We start from the raw sequence: 14,642 nt of genomic DNA on the forward strand, positions 1-14,642 counted from the left end.
TGAGCTGGCTTCATCTCCGGTTCTTTGGCGATCTGGTGTGAATCAGAGTCCCCAGAGTTCTGAGACCTGCGGGTCCAGTCTTGCCTCTATGGCTTGGAGCTAAGGAGAAGAGCGTCCATCTAAGAGCTGGACCAGCACGGGGGTCTGAGATTGGGATAGGCAGGTCTGTGGATGTCTTGGGAAGAGGCCTCACCTTCCAGAACTGGCCTCTCCTGTTCCCCTTTCAGGGAACTAGGCTTGTGCGGCCAGTCTGAGCCCACCCCTTCAATGAGTAGGCCTTCCTCCCTAGACCCCACTTGGTGTCAAGAGGAGGCTGGGGGAGGGTTGTGTGCTCTTTCTTAGGAGCCTACAGGCAGTTGGGCTAGGAACACCAGCCACACAGTTCCCACTCTACTGCCAGACCCTGCCGCCTTCTCCTTAGAACCCCTAAGAAGCAGGAAAATGGTAACCTTTTTTCAGGCCCAGGGATCCAGGCCTAGTTGTTCTCCCTCAGACCCAAGAGTCCAGGCCTCAGCCCTCCTCCCTCAACCCATGCATCCAGGGTCCAGCCTTCCTCCCTCCAACCCAAGAGTCCAGGCCCCAGCAGGCCTACCTGGTCCCTCTCCATCCTTCCTGGCCCAACATCCCTGGGCTCGCGGCCCCACTCTCACCTCCGGGGGCCGCTGTCCCTCCTCGCCCTCCTCCTCCTCCTCTTCCACCTCCTCCTCCTCCTCATCCTCCTCAGGCGCGGTGTCCTCGTGCGTGAAGGGCACTGCGCAGGCGGGCGAGTGGAAGCGCAGACGGTAGAGCAGACGCACCCAGCGGCCGAACTCGCGGTCGCGGGTCTCTGCCGGTGCGCGCAGTTGCAGGTAGAAGGCACGACCAGTGCGGAACTTGACCTTGAGCTGCTGGCGGCTCTCGTCGTGGACAAACAGCTGCACGAATTGCAAGGGGAACAGCCTGACGGGAGAGGGGCGGCTCAGTTGCGGCCTCTTACACCTCCTTGTGTTTCTAGCCCTGTCGCGATCCTTCGGGGACTCCCACTTCTTGATGTCCCTGGAATGCCTAAGGTGGCCCTCTCTCTCTCTCTCCTCTGTCTCTGTCTCTCTCTCATCCTGGGCCTGTCCTACTGCCAAATCCTCGCAACTGCACCTTCACCTGAGTCCCATCAGGCCACCAGAGGGCTATGTTTAGCATCTTAGTTTGGCCCAGCCAAAGTCAAGGCTGGGTCCTCCCAGGGGACCAGAAGCCCCTGCTTGGGGTATAGTTTCCATCACCCCATGTTCTCTATCTATGCTGTTTCTTCCCCGGTCCCTACAACGGGAGCTCCTTGGATTCTGAACTCTGACCTGATTTTGCCCAGTCCTGTTTTTCCTAATATGGTGAACGGCTGAAAGAATGCTTGTCGAGTATTTGAATAAACAAATTGCTCAGGTTTTCAGCTAGATTTAAGGTCCAAAGAAAAGGAAGATACTGTCCCAAGAGACTGAGTAATGTGACCCAGGCCACGCAGCGGTGGGTGCAAATAAGGTTGTGAGCTAGTGGTGGGCCACCTGATGTGTCCAACCTCCTCCTTTCTATGCACACAGATACACAGAACACGTTTCCTGTTACATGGTGACCCCAAGTCATGGGACAAAGCCTGTGTCCTTCAGTGGACAATGGATGTCCCCTCAATGTCACAGCAGCCGATGACACTTACACACTGTTCACACTGTGCCAGGTGCTTCACGAAACACAAATAGGAAGGACTGTCCCCCCCCACCCCCACCTTCCAGATGAGGAGACTGAGGCACAGCACAGAGGAGACAATGAGGTTTGATCCCATGCTCTGGGGTTGCTGACATGTTCAAGAAAAACCCAGCCACACGGACGAGTTGGACAGTTGGACGAGTCCAGTTGGCTCAGCCTGGCTCCAGGAGTAGCCTGGAGTAGGGGTGGGGCTAATTGCCAACAGGGTTTGTTTTGTTTTGTTGACGAGGAAGCTATCAGTAGCCCAGGTTGGTGTGGAACTGGCTGTACTATCCATCCTGGCTCTGAACATTTGTTCCTCCTGCCTCCACCTCCTGAGGGCTGGGATTACTGACAGTCTCACATACTTTGTTGGCTGCAAGCAGGTGACCCCAAGCTTGCATTTAATATTCAAACATTGTTGTTGGAAACAGTGTAGTTTACCAGGGCAGAAAACTGCTTTGAGTAATATTCTCCACTGGGTAAGGAGATAATTGGGTGTATTCAGGCACACACCCTCCCCCTTCTGCCTTTTTTTGAGAGAAGGTCTCATATGGCCCTGGCTGACTGGAACTTGTAGACCAGGTTGGCCTTAAACTCAAGAGACTCACCTGCCTCTGCCTCCTGAGTGCTGGGATTAGAGGTGTGTGCCACTATAACTAGCTAGTACCAGGCTCTTTACATGGCCGTGGGGGATTTAAACTCTGATCCTCATGCTTGTCCTGAAAATCCTTTACTGAGTCACCCCCTAGTGATCCCTTTTTGCTTTTTATCTTGAGACATAGGTCTCACTAAGTTATCCAGGCTGGCCTAGAAGCCACTCTTATATCTCAAGCTGGCCTTGAACTTGTGCCTCAACCTCCCAAGTAGCTGGGATGTCAGGCTTGTGCCATTAGGCATGCTTTTTCTGTTTCCTCGCTGTCTTCCACGAATGAGATATGATGGGAGAGGATGCAGGTCCCACAAGAACACCAGAGTGTGCACATGTACTCCAAGCATGGAATGTTTGTGGCTCAAGCAGGGTAGGGCCTAGGCTAGGAAAAGGGATGTTCTGAGTGTGAGGTTTGTACTTGGTGGTACTTGATTTCCGCATGTGAAGTTTTCAGTGAGAGGAGCAGAGCTTAACAGTGGACTTGAACGCAGTACTTTGAGACCAGGATTGTGAGGGGCCTCAGGTTCTAGTCCCAGCTCCTGGCCTGCTCTGTGGTACTCTGGGCCATAGGCCTGGGCTCTGATCCTGACTTTATCTCTCGGGGACTGAGGAGCATCTGGAAAGCTGAAAGCATTGTAATAAACTGTCACCATCCTGACCCTGTGGTGTCACCGAGGACTGTCCTCCCTCATCTTGCCTAACTTCTGACCTTTGTGAACTTCCTGTCATCTTTCTGAGAAGACAGGCCTGGCACATATTGGTGCTCTTGGTCCCCCAAACCTGGATAGCAGAATGGTGGCTGTAAGGTGGGAGGAGTCTGGGACCAGGAAGGGCAGTCACCCGAGGAGCTGTAGGCGTCCGTTCTCCTTGTCAGGGCCAGCCAGCAGCAGCAGGTCTGGCAGCTCCAGGGCTGGACTAGAGGCTGCCACCCCCATGGTGACCTTGTTGGCGACTTCTCCAAACCGGGTCACCTGGGGCCAGAGGTTAGAGGCAGGATGGATAGATGGAGAACAGAACTGAACAGGATCTGGGGGGTGCTGGGAATCTTGACAGGGTCAAGAACTAGGGGAGTTGAAAGCTGGTCAGGGGCTGGGAATGTGTCTCAGTATATAGCACCTGCCTAGAATCCCCTAGTGCGGGGCTGTGGGTGTAGCGAAGCGGTGGAGCTCCTGCCTAACGTGAGCAAGGCCTGGGTACCATCCACAGCACCACAAGAGAAAAACGAAGGGTGTGGACCAGATACTTTAGGATTAAAGGATAAGAACCACATGTGTGCGCAGTCAATGAAACTGAGACAAAGGCTTGGCGATATGAGAGGGTTCGGGGGTTATGTGGAACACTTGGGAGATCGACAAGGCGAAGGATCATGGAGGGGCAGCCACAGTTCGCAGAGCTGGGGCTCCGTAAACAAAGGGGCGGAGGTCCGGGGCTCCACACCTGCACGAAGTTGCTCTCAAAGATGGGGAAGTCGCGCAGCTGGTCGAACTCGCCGCTCAGGAGGTGGCGCTGGAGGCGCCCAGGGCGGCACGGGGCGTAAGCTGGAACCAGGGGGCGGTCTGCTGGGGCGAAGGGCTGGCATCCACCCCAGGACAGGTACGAGTCCCCCGGCAGGGGGCGCACGCGAGGCAGCGGCCTCCGCATTGCGGGCCCCATGCTCCCCAGGCTCCCTAACCAGGGCCAAACCCTCCGGGCCCGGCTGGCTCCTCCCCTGCCCTGCCGTCCATCTGACCCGGCCTCACCAGGTCCGCCGGGGGCCCGCTTAGGATTGCGGCCGCCCTTCATCGCCACGCCCCGGCCCTGGGTGGGGACGCGGAGTGGAGTCAAGGCCAGAAAGGTAAGGGGCGGGGTCCTAGAGCCTGTTCTATCACAATGAGCACCGTGCGTTCGGTGACGTCACGCCTAGGAAGTGGAGCCGGGAGGGTGAGCCCTAGAGGCCCGGATGAAGAAAAGGCCGCTCTAAGAGGAGGCAGGTGAACGAGGGCTAGTGCGCATGGGCGGCACGCGGCGCAGGCGCATGAGCCTCAGGATGCACTCGGGTTCCCAGCGTGCTTTACGGCGCTCGGCTCTTCTCAGATCCTCGTTATGGTGGCTGCTGGTGCTGGGGCTGCCCGGCTGCTCGTGCTCTTGCTGATAGCCGCCGCGGCTCCAAGTAGGGCCCGAGGCAGCGGCTGCCGGGTCGGGTCCGCCGCGCGCGGGGTGAGTGCTGGCGGCCGGGGCGGGGCAGCCTCCTGCAGGCTCTAGATGGACTCGCATCGTGAATATTCTTGAGAGGATGCGGTCTGTAACCGAAGCTAAGAACTTGGCTTGACGTGGTTGTGCACACCTTTCATCCCAGTGCTCAGGAGGCTGAGACTGGAGGATCAAGGAAGGAGTTTGAGGCCAGCTTGGGCTGCATGACATTGTCTCAAAAATACAAAAAAGTGGGTGTGATGGTGCACGCTTTCAATTGCAGTATTCGGGAGGCAGAGACAGGTGAGTTCGAGGTCAGGTAGGGCTACATAGTGAGACCCTGACTCAGTAAACAATATAGATATAGCGCTAGCGCCTGAGCGCTAGGGATGGAGTCGTATTTCTGAGTATGCACGAGGAAGCCAGGTTCTACAGGAGTCATTGAGTGTTGTAGATACCTGAGTAGGAAAAGCTTGAAGTTAAGACATAAAAGGTTTTGGTTGGCGTGAGGGTGCAGTCCTGACATCCTAGGAGTTCAAGGTCCTGGGCTTCCTAAGACCCTGTTTCAAAAAAAACAAAAACAAGACTCCCCCCCCCCACCCCAAACAAAAACGGTGCTGACCGCTCTTCCAGAGTACCCGGGTTCGATTCCTAGCACCCACCTGGCTGCTCACAACTGTCTATAACATCCTCTTCTGGCCTGCCAGGCATGTACATGAGCACAGATGTACATGTAGCAAACACGCATACACAAAATTCAAAACCAAACCAAAAAAATGAAGCCGCTGGCGGTGACGATTTATCTGTACATCCAGCACTCAGCTGATTGAGGCAGGAGGATCGTCTTGCGTCTAGAGCAGCCTGGGAGTGGTTTAGTGAGACTGTTACAGAAAATGGGAAAAAAAAAGTGTAGGATCAAGGATGTACTGAAGAGGGGGTGGAATTCTTGACAGTGAATGGTTAGGGTATTAACATCTATGCAAAGGAAAAGCCAGTGTCTGTGAGTTCAGGAAGGAAAAGCTGACAGTAAGCTGGAGAGCAGAGCCTGGTGGTGCGTGCGGCCTGTAATACCAGCACCAGGCCCTGGAGGCAGAAGGAATGAGTTAGAGATTAGCTTGGGCGATACAGTGAGCTGTCTCAAAATAAAACAAACACAAAAACCAAAAAAGGAAGTATAAAACCCCTAGCTAACCAACCAACCAAACAAAAGATAATGGCCTGGGTCTTGGACACAAGAGTAACATTTAAACATGTTTATAGGGCTTTCTTTTGAGCTGTAAAAATCTCAGAATATTCATGAGCAGGACAGTTCTGGGGAACGTACCTGTAATTGTGTGTGAACATGGCCTTCAATCTGCCATTCTGTCCTGGGGCCAGTTGGTTCTGCCCTGCCCAGAATTTGAGTGGTCTTTACCTGGGGCTCCTGTCTCTCCTCCAGGCTGGGGCTGATGGTCGTGAAGGTGAGGGCTGTGGTACTGTGGGATTGCTGCTGGAGCATTCATTTGAGATTGGTGAGTTCAGTGTGTTTGAGCCTTGTACGTATCCAGTGGGACCTAACAGCCTGTCTGGTGGAGAGAGGGTGGAGAGAAGCTACTTTTAGATGGCTCTTCCTGGCTTCAAGGGATTGAGTGCTTGTCCGGCATGTCTTAGGGTCTGGGTTAAATTTCTCTTAATAGAAATTACACACACACATACAGCACACATGCATAGATGCATATTCATGCACATGTGTACACATGGTGTAGGTACGTGTGCATACTTGTACGTGTGATGACTAAAGAAGCTGCGTTTTAAGCCAGGCATCTACCTGATACCCACTAACTGTCCCCGACTACAACACCTGGAAGGGAAGTTCTCAGCCTGACTCAGTGACCCCCACCCAAAAATGTATAGCTGTGACCATCTTGTTATATGGCTAATTGGTTTTTGGCTTCTGTAACTTGCTTCCACAGAGACTCAGAGGTTGTTTTGGGTTGCCTTTCCCACGTGGCAGAACAGGCCCGTATTGATTTGTTTGCATAGATATTGAAGGTCTTCTTGTGGCTTTCGCTGTTAAAAACTGTTCCCCATACCCCTTCTCCATGACACGCCTGAGATTCAGCTTTAAGGCTATCATCCTCCTAGCCGCTAATCAATAACCCTTTTAATTATAATTGGATTGAGTCTCTGGTCTCTTCCCAGGGCCACAAACTCCATAGCGCATGCGCGTCTTTTTTCTGCCTTTCTCTCAGTGTTCCAGTTCCTGCCCTTCCTAGTAGTCAAATCGGGGACTTTAGACAGCTGGTCACGTCACCCACAGTCCAGAGCAGAGAGAACGAGTGCACACTTGCTCACTGTGCTCAGCTCCCTCTCTACGCTTAACCACAACTCACGATAAAAACCTAGGGACTGGTCTCGCCTGCAGTGGTGGGCTTTCTGGGCCTTCCTGCTTCAATGAATGCAGTCAAGACATTCGCCCACAGATGACACCCGCGACCCAGCCTGACCTAGACAGTCCCTCACTGAGACTCTTCCCCTGTGGTTCTAGATTGTGTCAGGTTACAATTGAAACTAGCCGTCAGGGCCTCCGCTTGTGTGTCCAGATGTCAGCATCGCCCTCTTAAAATGTCCTGTTGCTTTGCGCTAATAAAATTGTCATTTGCAGAAATTAAATACAAGTTAACATCACATGTGCACATCTGGGTGTACACATGCATGCATACATAACACACATGCATACATACACATGCATACATACACAACACACATGCACACATATACATGCATACATACATACACAACATCACATGTGCACATCTGGGTGTACACATGCATGCAGGCATACATAACACATGCATACATACACATGCATACATAACACACATGCATACATACACATGCATACATACATACACAACATCACATGTGCACATCTGGGTGTACACATGCATGTATACATACATAACACACATGCATACATACACATGCATACATACACAACATCACATGTGCACATCTGGGTGTACACATGCATGCATACATACATAGGCACACAGTGTATATATGAGTCTGTGTGTATATATGTGACATACATAAAATATATATATAATTTCTTTCTTGCCCCCGACCTGTAGGAGCAACCCCAGACCTAGTCAACTGAAGGAGGAATGTCAGAGCAGACTTCTCTAACCCTGACTTGTGTCTTCCTTTGCTCCTAGTCTTGTGAGGCAGAGGGTCTGAGCATTGGCCCATTTTACAGCAAAGGAAACAAGTCTGGGGCAGCACCACAGGGTCCCCTTTTTCAGGGAAGGCAGAACTGGGCCAGCCTCTGTATCTGCCTGACTAAAGGGTCTTACCAGTCGACTCAGAGTGTATTCTTTGCTGTGGTTGTCCCAGAGAGTTGTTGTAACCACCCCAGAGTCACTAGAAGGCAGTGCAGTACCTGACAGCAGACAAGTGGGGGAGGAAGCTACTGTCACTGAGGTGGGGCAGGTCACACTTGGGGGGATTGGTACTGAGCCCAGTTCCCCACAGGTGATGGAGCCAACTTCCAGAAGCGTGGCTCATTGCTCTGGAACCAGCAGGACGGTACCTTGTCGGTAACACAACGACAACTCAGTGAGGAGGAGCGGGGCCGGCTCCGGGTGAGGTTGGGGCCCTGATGCCTAACTCAGCCACCTCTCCCTATGGGGTACCTTCTTACCATCCTGAAAAAGAGCCCAGAACAAGAGGCTCCTTTCAAGCTTCAGCCTTGTCTGGGCTGGGCTCTGTCCTTGCTCCCAGCGTGAGGGAGGCAGGGGAACTTGCTTTGTTGCAGTGGCCGTGTGCCTCGGTGTCTTCTGTGCAGGAAGGCAGCGAGAGGCCTGCTGTTGCCTCCCTGCCTGGTCTCCATGGGATTCTCTGTCCTAGCCACTCCTACAGGCCACCATTTGTGGTACCTGAGTTTAGGTGTGTACGGGTGGAGGATCATGTTTGTCTGGATCCAGTCTTAACAGTGCTGGGATGCTCACTTGAGCTGATGTGACTTCTCCACCTGGGAGTATGGGTGTGTGGGAAGCCCCAGCTGTTTGAGCCTCACTTGGTAGCCAGGAGGAAGATTCTGAGCAGACTTGTCAGCCACGGCGTGTAACGTGCTTTGAGAGCAAGGTTGGGGAAGCCCCCTCTTGACCAGCCTGCTGGGCTGACACTGTCCCCTCATGGGTGTCTGCGTACCCTGCAGGATGTGGCTACCGTCAATGGCCTCTACAGGGTCCGGGTCCCCAGGCGGCCTGGGGTATTTGATGGTTCAGAAGCTGGCGGCTATGTGTCTTCCTTTGTCCCAGCGGTAAGTCACTGATGAGGAACTGTTCAGCTTGAACTCCTGCAGTCAGTGTTGGTCCGAAGGACCTGGGCATGGGGGTGGGGTCTCTGGAGGATGCCTGTGCATCTGTGGGGTAGTGCAGCAGAGCTGGGCAGTTCTCCCTGACTGTTCCCACCCTCCCCATCGTCTGCAGTGCTCCCTGGTGGAGCACTGCGCATCTTTGGGGCAGTGCAGCGGAGCTGGGCAGCTCTCCCTGACTGTTCCCACCCTCCCCATCTTCCGCGGTGCTCCCTGGTGGAGCACTGTGCATCTGTGGGGCAGTGCAGCAGAGCTGGGCAGCTCTCCGTGACCATTCCCACCCTCCCCATCTTCTGCAGTGCTCCCTGGTGGAGTCTCACCTCTCAGACCAGCTGACCTTGCACGTGGACGTGGCTGGCAACGTGGTGGGACTGTCAGTGGTTGCTTACTCTGGGGGCTGTCGGGGCTCTGAGGTGGAAGATGAGGACCTGGAGCTTTTTAATACAACTGTGCAGTTGCGGCCTCCAGGCACCGCACCAGGGTGAGTGCTGGAGAGGGGCCAGGACCACTGGCTGCCCCAGGCACCCTGGTACTGGGGCTCTAACCCTTACCTTGCCTCTTCCCTCCCGTGTTTAGCCCTGAGACTGCAGCCTTCATTGAGCGCCTGGAGATGGAGCAGGCCCAGAAGGCCAAGAACCCTCAGGAGCAGAAGTCCTTCTTTGCCAAATATGTGAGTGCGGCTCCTTCCACATCCCCGCCCCAGCAGGTGATGTGTGTGTGGTCCTCTGAGTGCGGCTCCTTCCACACCCCCACCCCAGCAGGTGATGTGTGTGTGTGTGGTCCTCTGAGTGCGGCTCCTTCCACACCCCCGCCCCAGCAGGTGATGTGTGTGTGTCCCTCTGAGTGCGGCTCCTTCCACACCCCCACCCCAGCAGGTGATGTGTATGTGTGGTCCTCTGAGTGCGGCTCCTTCCACACCCCCGCCCCAGCAGGTGATGTGTGTGTGTGTGGTCCTCTGAGTGCGGCTCCTTCCACATCCCCACCCCAGCAGGTGATGTGTGTGTGTGTTCCTCTGAGTGCGGCTCCTTCCACACCCCACCCCAGCAGGTGATGTGTGTGTGGTCCTCTGAGTGCGGCTCCTTCCACATCCCCACCCCAGCAGGTGATGTGTGTGTGTGTGGTCCTCTGAGTGCGGCTCCTTCCACACCCCCACCCCAGCAGGTGATGTGTGTGTGGTCCTCTGAGTGCGGCTCCTTCCACATCCCCACCCCAGCAGGTGATGTGTGTGTGTGTGGTCCTCTGAGTGCGGCTCCTTCCACACCCCCTGCCCCCAGCAGATGATGTGTGTGTTACTCTGGTGGGAGGCTGAGGGCTGTGGACCCTATCTGAGTTGTCAAGGGCTGAGTGGCTCTCGAAGCCTCATAGCCTGGGCTGGGCTGGGGATTTGCAGGCATGCGTGGAGGGCCAGGAGGGAAGGGGCAGCCCAGTGGGCAGTGAGGGAGCTTGAATAGGTCGGACCCATGTGAGGCAGGGCCAGAAGGCAGGTGGCCCTGGAGTAGGTGTAAGAGGCACAGGAGGAGCTGCAGAGGAGCACGGGCACCTGCTGGCCTGAGTCTGTAATGCCCAGGCCCTGGAGTTGGGGGAGTGTGAAGGGCCAACCCTCCTGAGGAGGCCAACTGTACCAAGTCTTCCATCCCTTGAGGTTGGAGACTTGTGCCAGGCCCAACAAGGTAAGGGGCCAGCATGGATCAAGGGAGAGGTGGGAGGGCGCTGAGACCAGCCACACGAGCTAAGCCACTACCCCGTAGGGGCCTCAGAAGCTCCCATGTCAGGAACCAAGTCCTGGCAAACCTCAGCCCTGTGTCTCTGCACTTACTTCAGGGCTGGCCCTTCTCACAGCCAGGCCGCTGACCTGCCTCCCTCCCTCCCTCCCTCCCTCAGTGGCACCTCATCCTGGGGGGGGCCGTGTTGCTCACAGCCCTGCGTCCTGCTGCCCCAGGGCCTGCGCCAGCGCCAACGGAGGCCTAAGTGAGGACCCAGACCCCTGCCCACCTTGCCCTCTGCCCACACCCTCCTGCTCCTGCCCCTGCCCTGGCCCTGCCTGTAGTGACTAGGGGACCCAGCCCCTCCTTTCCACGGCCCCCATCTTGGACCAGCCTCACCACTTACATCCCTTCTCTGTCTCTTTGTCCACCTGTCCCACCTGCAGTGGATGTACATCATTCCAGTTGTGCTGTTCCTCATGATGTCTGGAGCACCGGACGCCGGGGGCCAGGGCGGCGGTGGGGGTGGGGGCAGCGGCCGGTGAGAAGCTGTACCACCTAGAGTCCTCCAGAGCTTCCTGCCCTTGGCCAGTCCAAGAAGGAGTTCCTGTCCCTCTGTCTCCCTATTGCATGGACGTGGAAGGCTCTCCCTTCTCAGGAGCCCGCAGCCTTCTTGCAGGTCCTTCATTCTCTCTCTGAACCTCTCTTTTGAGAGCCAGGGTGCACCTCCCTGTAGCCACCTCAGACCCACCGGCTTTCCTGGGTGCTGTGCTACTGTGTCCTGCCATGTGGCACTGTTCCCTTGCTAAACGTGCACTAGGGCCCAACCCCACTCCACCATGCAGTTTGGGAACATGCCGGGTTCTCTCCAGCCTCTGAGCCTTTGTCCACATGCCCATGCACTCCTCACTGTCACACTTAGGCTCCTGCTGCTGCTGGCCGGGTCTGCCTGCCAATGTGTTGAAGCTTCCAGCCACTTTCCATGTGGCATGCTTTGCTCTCTGCCCCAGAACACCATGGTGACTTCTAGCACCGTCCTTCCTGTCTGAGGACAGCAGCAGGAGAGGATTTGGGGTCTCCCCGTTAGTCTGTTATTTTCGCCATTTGTATGCGTGTTTGGAGAGCCAGACTTGAGCGCGGCTGCTGCTGACTTCAGCTGTGTTGTGTGGCTGTTGATTAAACTGTCCCTTGAACGGCCACCATTCAGCTCGCTTCCTGCCTTTGCCTGATTTATGTTTGAATGGCTTCCTTAGGACGCACAGAGTGAGTTCCTGTGAGCAGGGACACCTTCCGAACTGCAGGAGGAGGCTGGTTCCTGACCCCCTGGTGCATTTGTTCCTTCCCTTCCCAGCACATGCACACTTGCTGGCCCAGCAGCTGCACGTGTTCAGGGTTTGTGTGTTGGTACATGGGAATCAGTTAGAATCCCAGCATTCAGTAGGCTAAGGCTGCTTTAGCTACATAGTGACTTTAAGGCTAGCCTGGGCTACATAGCAAGCTCCTGCATGAAGAAGCTGTGGGTTCAGTCCCAGCAGTGCAAACACCAGCTGTGCATGGTGGCACATACTCAGGAGCAGCGCTCAGACTGAGCCAGGAGGATCAGAAGTTCAAGGTGTTGCTTGACTATTTAGCAGGTTTGAGACCAGCGTGGGCTACTAGACACTCTTCCCTCACAATACAAATCACAAAACCAAGGCCATTGTCTGCACTTTGAACCTGCCCTGTGAGGGCAGTTCTCTGTGTCCAGTGACTGCAGGTCTGACCTGGAGTTGGAGTTGCATTTGTGCTGTGGCAGTACGCCACCTGACGGGAACAGCTGACAGCAGGAAAGGCTGATCGGGCTTGTGGGTGCAGAGGGTTTGTGGGGTTGGCCTGCTAGGGCTGCTGCTCAGTTCATGCAGGCCAGGTTGTGATACTGCTGATACCAGGGTAGACAGGAAGCAGCGGTCTGGGCCAGGCAGCACCTTTGCAGGCCCAGCCCTCAGGGCTACCCCCTCCAGCTGGATCCCCCCCCCCCCCCCCCCCCCCCCCGGAAGGTTCGGTAGCCTCTCGGAACAGTGCTAGCTGGGACATCATACCATGACACAGTGCTCCTCCCCAACAGGCCATCCTCAGGGGTGGGCTTAGGAAAGGCTGCAGTGCCACCTGTTACACCTGCCATCTCAACATCAGCTCGCAGTGGTGTGTTTCCTTCCTGGGCCTCCGTGCCCGCAGCCTCTTCTCTCTGGCCAGTGTGACTACGCAGACCCCTGCACGCCGTGGTGTGATGGGTGGCCTTGGTCCCAGGGCTTTGTCCAGTTCACATCCCCTTACTGCTGTGCGTGGAATGGTGGCCTCACATCTTGTCACCAACATGGTGACCAGGAGGATGACCGCAGCAGAGGCTGTGCTCCCTGTCTCCTTCTGTGCTGACCTCTTTCCTGATTACTTCAGAGTGCAGACTGATTTTTTTTTTTCTGGAATGTTTGCTATGCAAATCTCAACCCTTTGTCTAAATTCAGGTGCTGCTTTCTGGGCTGGGGTGTAGCTTGGTGGTTAGATGCTTGCCCAGCATGTCTAAGGAAGACTCTGCATTCCATTTCCATTACTGCCAAACGATCCAGACTATATAAAGAACTAAAAAAAATAAATAAATAAAAAATTAAAAAAAAAGAAATTAAAACAGCTTAAGGGGTAAAGGAGCTACTGGGATGCACAGCCTGCCCTCAGGGTGAGGACGGTAAGGATGGAGACTGTTCACAGGTCGGAAGTGAAGGCTGGGGTGTGGCTTAGAGTGCTTGCCCATTACCCACGAGGCCCTGGGTTCAAACAGCAAAAGCTTCTGTTGAGATTCTGGCTCACCCTAGCCAGTTAAAACAAGTACTGGTAAGGGTGTGTATGATGCTGAACACTTATGGCTTGTGGGGATGGAAACCATCTCAGCCACAGTGGATGTGGGCACAGAAGGTTCTTGAGAAACTGGTGTTCTGTCTTCCACACTAGACAGGGCTGACCCAGCTCTGCCTCATGGGCATGGCCCTGGAACTCACAAAGGAACTCCCACACAGTTGTGGAGCACAGGACTATCCTTGGTGTCCAGTGACAGCAGGGTGGGTGAGGAAAACAGACACAGTGGAGTTGTCTTCAGACATACAGAATGAAGCCGTGTTTACAGGAGAATGGATGCAACAGCTTGGCCGAGAAACACAGAAATGTAGCTTCTTATTTGCAGTTTCTAAAATTTATAGAGGTGGTCGGGAGTGGAACTACGAAAGACAGAAAACAGGATGGATGGGAGATGTGCTCTCTTACAGTGTCCTTGGGTTTGCCTCAGTGGAATGGCTCCGCAGCTAGCGGTACCACTGAACCTGAAAGCCTGAGTTCAGTCTGAGATCCGTGTGGTGGAAGTAGATTAATGGCTCTCAGGGTGTGGTGTTTGCTGACCTCCACAGCAAGGTGTGTGTGTGTGTGTGTGTGTGAGAGAGAATAATGAATTTTAAAATGTGTGCGTGTACCAGATGACTGAAGAGCACCTGCGTGTACCGGATGACTGACTGAGGAGTACCTGTGTGTACCGGATGACTGAGGAGCACCTGGTGTACCTGATGACTGTCTGAGGAGCACCTGTGTGTACCAGATGACTGACTGAGGAGCATCTGCGTGTACCAGATGACTGTCTGAGGAGCACCTGCGTGTACCAGATGACTGACTGAGGAGCACCTGCGTGTACCAGATGACTGTCTGAGGAGCACCTGCGTGTACCAGATGACTGACTGAGGAGCACCTGCGTGTACCAGATGACTGACTGAGGAGCACCTGTGTGTACCAGATGACTGACTGAGGAGCACCTGCGTGTACCAGATGACTGACTGAGGAGCGCCTGCGTGTACCAGATGACTGTCTGAGGAGCACCTGTGTGTACCAGATGACTGAGGAGCGCCTGCGTGTACCAGATGACTGTCTGAGGAGCACCTGTGTGTACCGGATGACTGAGGAGCGCCTGTGTGTACCAGATGACTGTCTGAGGAGCACCTGTGTGTACCAGATGACTGTCTGAGGAGCGCCTGTGTGT

The 14,642-nt window shown here is 54.8% G+C and overlaps 2 protein-coding genes across 4 annotated transcripts; one reads left to right on the forward strand and one right to left on the reverse strand.

The window, feature by feature from the left end:
• Nucleotides 1–42: 42 nt before the first annotated feature.
• Nucleotides 43–4,190, reverse strand: Fam71e1 (family with sequence similarity 71 member E1). Of its 2 annotated transcripts, XM_041648090.1 has the most exons (5): nt 4,102–4,144; nt 3,800–3,918; nt 3,203–3,333; nt 651–939; nt 43–99 (listed from the first exon to the last, which is right to left on the reverse strand). In XM_041648090.1, exons 1-5 carry the CDS (start codon nt 4,142–4,144, stop codon nt 43–45), a joined length of 639 nt encoding a protein of 212 aa, XP_041504024.1. The 2 variants fall into 2 exon arrangements, with proteins under 2 accessions (XP_041504024.1, XP_041504020.1); XM_041648086.1 differs by having other exon boundaries at nt 3,800–4,190.
• A 168-nt stretch (nt 4,191–4,358) lies between these two features.
• On the forward strand, nt 4,359–11,790 carry Emc10 (ER membrane protein complex subunit 10). 2 transcript variants are annotated; one of them, XM_041648107.1, is made up of 8 exons: nt 4,359–4,558; nt 5,970–6,042; nt 8,045–8,154; nt 8,730–8,834; nt 9,188–9,369; nt 9,465–9,558; nt 10,770–10,856; nt 11,038–11,790. In XM_041648107.1, exons 1-7 carry the CDS (start codon nt 4,445–4,447, stop codon nt 10,854–10,856), a joined length of 765 nt encoding a protein of 254 aa, XP_041504041.1. In that variant the 5' UTR covers nt 4,359–4,444; the 3' UTR covers nt 11,038–11,790. The 2 variants fall into 2 exon arrangements, with proteins under 2 accessions (XP_041504041.1, XP_041504035.1); XM_041648101.1 differs by lacking the exon at nt 10,770–10,856 and having other exon boundaries at nt 4,365–4,558.
• Nucleotides 11,791–14,642: the final 2,852 nt, after the last annotated feature.

Source organism: Microtus oregoni, unplaced genomic scaffold (genome assembly GCF_018167655.1).
Source record: "Microtus oregoni isolate MIOR12 unplaced genomic scaffold, Mior012 000000F_ref0000247, whole genome shotgun sequence".
Classification (NCBI taxonomy): Eukaryota; Metazoa; Chordata; class Mammalia; order Rodentia; family Cricetidae; genus Microtus; species Microtus oregoni.